Source organism: Camellia sinensis, chromosome 7, assembly GCF_055761805.1.
Source record: "Camellia sinensis isolate YWXY chromosome 7, ASM5576180v1, whole genome shotgun sequence".
Lineage (NCBI taxonomy): Eukaryota > Viridiplantae > Streptophyta > Magnoliopsida > Ericales > Theaceae > Camellia > Camellia sinensis.
In genome coordinates, this window is record NC_138967.1 from 81,703,370 (window position 1) to 81,707,666 (window position 4,297).

The window sequence follows — 4,297 nt, forward strand, 5'->3', positions numbered from 1 at the left end:
CTTGTTTATCGAGTTGTTGTTTTGATTATCGAGTTGTTGTTTTGCTTATCGAGTTGTTTGTCGAGCGGACGTGTTTCATGTTTTTGAGCCATTGTTCTCTGTTTAAACAATCTTTGTTAAAGTCTTGTTTATTTGCGTTGTCAACGTTGTTGCATTTTGCTTATCGAGTTGTAAACTTCCTAAGGTCCTGTTATATCTTAGTAAGTTGAGTTGCTTAGTTTGTTGCGTCGGTTCACTACCTAACTTGGTGATTACACAATGCACATTCCCATTCAATTTCATTTTTGTGCGAAATAAATAATGCGATACGATGCTAAAAGTTTAAAATACAAACACCTTTTCAAGAGCTATTTCATTCCATCATGCTTTACAACAAACAAAGGTACAAGTTTTACAAAAAATAAAACTGCCTAACAATGTGCAAAGTGCTACAAACTACTAGCAAAAAGAAAAATAAAGCAGGAAACAACAGCATCAAAGTCCTCGGGAACGGGAACGAGAAGCACTCCTCATCCTCTTCTGCGGGAAAACCTCTGCACCATCAGCATCATCTGGGTCAGAGCTGTCATCCTCAGGATCCCCCTCAGCCTCACCTCTGTTCCCCGAACCAAAACCGGAGCCCCCCTCCTCAGTAGATGTCTCTGACTGACGATCGGTAGCCTCCTCCTCCTCCTCAGCATCCTCCTCCTCCTCATCAGGCTCCACCTCCACAACGTGAGCCCTGCGTCTGCGGACAGGCCCTCCTCGAGCTCCTCGAAAAGGCCTAGATGGCCCGGCTCCTCGGGAAGGCCGAGATGACCCCGCCCCCTGAAAAGGCCCGGGTGACCCAACTCCCTGAAAAGGCCCAGATGGCCCAGCTCCCCAAGGAGGCCCAGGTGGCCTGGCCTGCGGCTGACCGGACCATGAAGGCATCTGAAAATAAAAAGTTCAATTCAAATACATCAGTCCGAATATATACATCAGATGCAGATACAAGCAAAGGCTACGTGAAGTGGGTGCGTGTAAATGCAGTGTCCGAGTGGGGTGTGTGTCAGATGTGCTCTACACAAGTAGTCTATCGATGCAGTAGAAATCAGCATGTCATCAGAAGTATGATAAATGCCAGAAAACTGAAGGGTACCTGAATGCCCGCGACAGACAACTGTGCCTCCCTACGCAGGACCATGCCCTCGAGTGTGGCCACCAGTCCAACCACCTCCTCCATGTACCCTCGCGGTGGCTGCAAATATGAGCTCATAATCATCAGTGAACAAAAATATCTAAACATCTGAATGATGAATGAAAAACAGCGGAGCATACCAGCGGTGAGTCAGGATCAATGGCGTATCGATCACTGGGCATCGGAGGCTCTAGCGGAATCGGAGTCGGGGAGATAGCTCCATACTGCCACGCCATCAACTCAGTGGGCATATCTGGCCATCCAGGATGAGGATAAGCCGACGGAGTCGGAGGAACCGGTCTACTCCCACCTCTGGATGTACCAGCCCTGCTAGTAGAAGGGGCGTCTGCAGCCCGAGCCCGAGCCTGGCCCGAGGATGACATACCGGCAGGCCTCATCATCGGGATACGAGCTCCCGTCAATGGAGGCATCAAGTATATGTGACGGTAAGTGGCGTAGTCCCCCTCCTCAATATATAGTAAAGCATCGCAACCCAGCATGGCGCCAACTACCTCCGAGTAAGAGAGCCTGTCAGCAGTCCGCATACTGACTGGGGGCACTGCGGGAGGATCCTGAGAAAGATACCCCCATACCTGGCGCAGAAAGCGTTCCCCCAGGAACCAGGCCCTGCCAACCGGCCCTTCGAGCAGGACCCTATACTGGGAGATGTCCGACCCTCCGGTATACTGAAGTCGGAGACCATCACCCAGGGACACCCAGGGCTGCCATGTGATCTGCGGATGATAAATGCATAAACCAATCAGAAATCGAGAATATGCAGAGCAAATCAAAGATGAAAATGAAAGGAACTGAAAGTTCTGAGGTACCTCTGAATGTCGCACAGTGTCAAAGTACTGTCGCAGGTAAAGGAGGGTCTCTCGAGGTCTCGGCTGGTGCGGGCCCTCAAACACCAGTGAGTATGGGGTCATGGGAACCCCTGCCACCTCCAACTCTGGGGCTAATGCTGGGAAGTATACATAGACCCATAGCTGAGAAAAACAGTGCAGAATGTAAGTACGAAATGCTGAGAGCAAAATACAGACTGTAAAAGTGCGCTGTGTGTGTAATGTACAAGTAATGAAGAGCAGAAATGTAAATCAAGAGGACAGAAAAGTACCTCCCAGGCTCTCCAGTAGCCGCCAAGTAAATCGCCCCGCCCGCGGGAGGTCGCGCTCATATAAAAGTAAAGGGTAGCCAGGCCGGCGCCACCCCAGTCATATCGATGGACCTGTGATAGGTCAACTAGAGCGCTCAGCAGGTATAGCCCGACTGTGTTCCCTCTATCGGCGAACAGGGTAGTCCCGAAGAGGAACATAAGGAAACCACGGGCATACTGCTCTGTCTCCTCGGGAGTCTCAGGCACTATCTCCGCCCGCCGGAAGTGGGAAGAGAACCAAGTGTATCGGACTCTCCCAGAAACCCTGTCAACAGGCGGGCGAGCCCCCAATAGATACATCCAAGCGGCCTCCCACTCGCCCATATCCTCATCATAAGGGATGGACCAACCTCCGATGTCCAGGCCGGTCAACACAGCGAAGTCTAGGGGCGTCATGGTCATGTCTCCAGTGGCAGAGAAATGAAAGGAGTTGGTGGTGTCCCACCATCTCTCTACCAAGGCTGCCATCAGTGTCCTCCTGGCAGGACAACGTGACAACCCGACGCAGAAGGGCCTGAATCCTGCCAAATCTACCAAATCTCGGACACCCTCCGGGAGCTCAGCGTACCAGTCCCGCGCGATGGTAGAACCATACCCCCACACACTGCGGGAACCAACCTGCATTCAGAATGAATACATGTGTCAATAATGAAATGAATGGGCTGTGTGCCAATGAGATGAATGGGCTGTGTGCCAATGAAATGAATGGGCTGTGTGCCAATGAGATGAAATGGGCTGTGTGCCGATGAGATGAAATGGGCTGTGTGCCGATGAAATGAACTGGGCTGTGTGCCAATGAAATGAACTGGGCTGTGTGCCAATGAGATGAAATGGGCTACGTGCCAATGGAATGAAATGGGCTGTATGCCGATGAAGTGAAATAAGCTACATGCAAATTTGAAATCTGGGCTGCGTGTTCAAAAAATTTGAAGTTTGGGCTGCATGTTCAACTTTCTATCAGTGTGGGCTGCGTGTTCACTATTTAATCTGGGCTGCGTGTTCAGAAAATTTGAAGTTTGGGCTGCGTGTTCAAATTTCAACTAGCGTGGGCTGCGTGTTCACTATTTTAATCTGGGCTGCGTGTTCACTATTTAATCTGGGCTGCGTGTTCAGAAAATTTGAAGTTTGGGCTGCGTGTTCAACTTTCTATCAGTGTCGGCTGCGTGTTCACTATTTAATCTGGGCTGCGTGTTCAGAAAATATGAAGTTTGGGCTGCGTGTTCAACTTTCTATCAGTGTGGGCTGCGTGTTCACTATTTAATCTAGGCTGCGTGTTCAGAAAATTTGAAGTTTGGGCTGCGTGTTCAACTTTCTATCAGTGTGGGCTGCGTGTTCACTATTTAATCTGGGCTGCGTGTTCAGAAAATTTAAAGTTTGGGCTGCGTGTTCAACTTTCTATCAGTGTGGGCTGCGTGTTCACAATTTAATCTGGGCTGTGTGTTCAGAAAATTTGAAGTTTGGGCTGCGTGTTCAAATTTCAACTAGCGTGGGCTACGTGTTCACTACTCTAATCTGGGCTGCGTGTTCAGAAAATTTAAAGTTTGGGCTGCGTGTTCAACTTTCAGTCAGTATGGGCTGCGTGTTCACTATTTAACTGGGTTGCGTGTTCAGAAAATTTAAAGTGTGGGCTGTGTGTTCACTTTCGAATTCGGGCTGTGTGTTCGACAAATCAGTGTTTGAGCCGTGTGTTCGCCTCTTAACTAATGTGTACTGTGCGTTCGCAATTAATTAATGAGCCGAGTGTTCAAAAATTCGAGTGTGGAAACTACATGTTCAGGATGCAAGCAAAGTACTATGTCATAAGCTAAACTGCATGTTCAAGCATGGCAAATGTGCGAAATGTACGAAAAATACAGAAAATGAAGTAAATACCTCTCGGGCCTCATGAGAGAGGTGATGCTCCGGCTCTCGGAGAAGCAGATCCCCGGGTGCTCGCTCGTCAAAGCTAGTAAAGTGACGGAAGACAGCACGAGGGAGGACAT

General features: G+C 49.3%; 1 protein-coding gene across 1 annotated transcript; it reads right to left on the minus strand.

The window, feature by feature from the left end:
* Positions 1-337: 337 nt before the first annotated feature.
* LOC145794700 (uncharacterized) lies at positions 338-1,887 on the minus strand. Its single transcript, XM_082877093.1, has 3 exons — positions 1,300-1,887; positions 1,121-1,219; positions 338-912 (listed from the first exon to the last, which is right to left on the minus strand). The coding sequence occupies exons 1-3, from the start codon at positions 1,702-1,704 to the stop codon at positions 475-477; spliced, it is 942 nt and encodes a 313-aa protein (XP_082733219.1). The 5' UTR covers positions 1,705-1,887; the 3' UTR covers positions 338-474.
* Between the last annotated feature and the right edge of the window lie 2,410 nt (positions 1,888-4,297).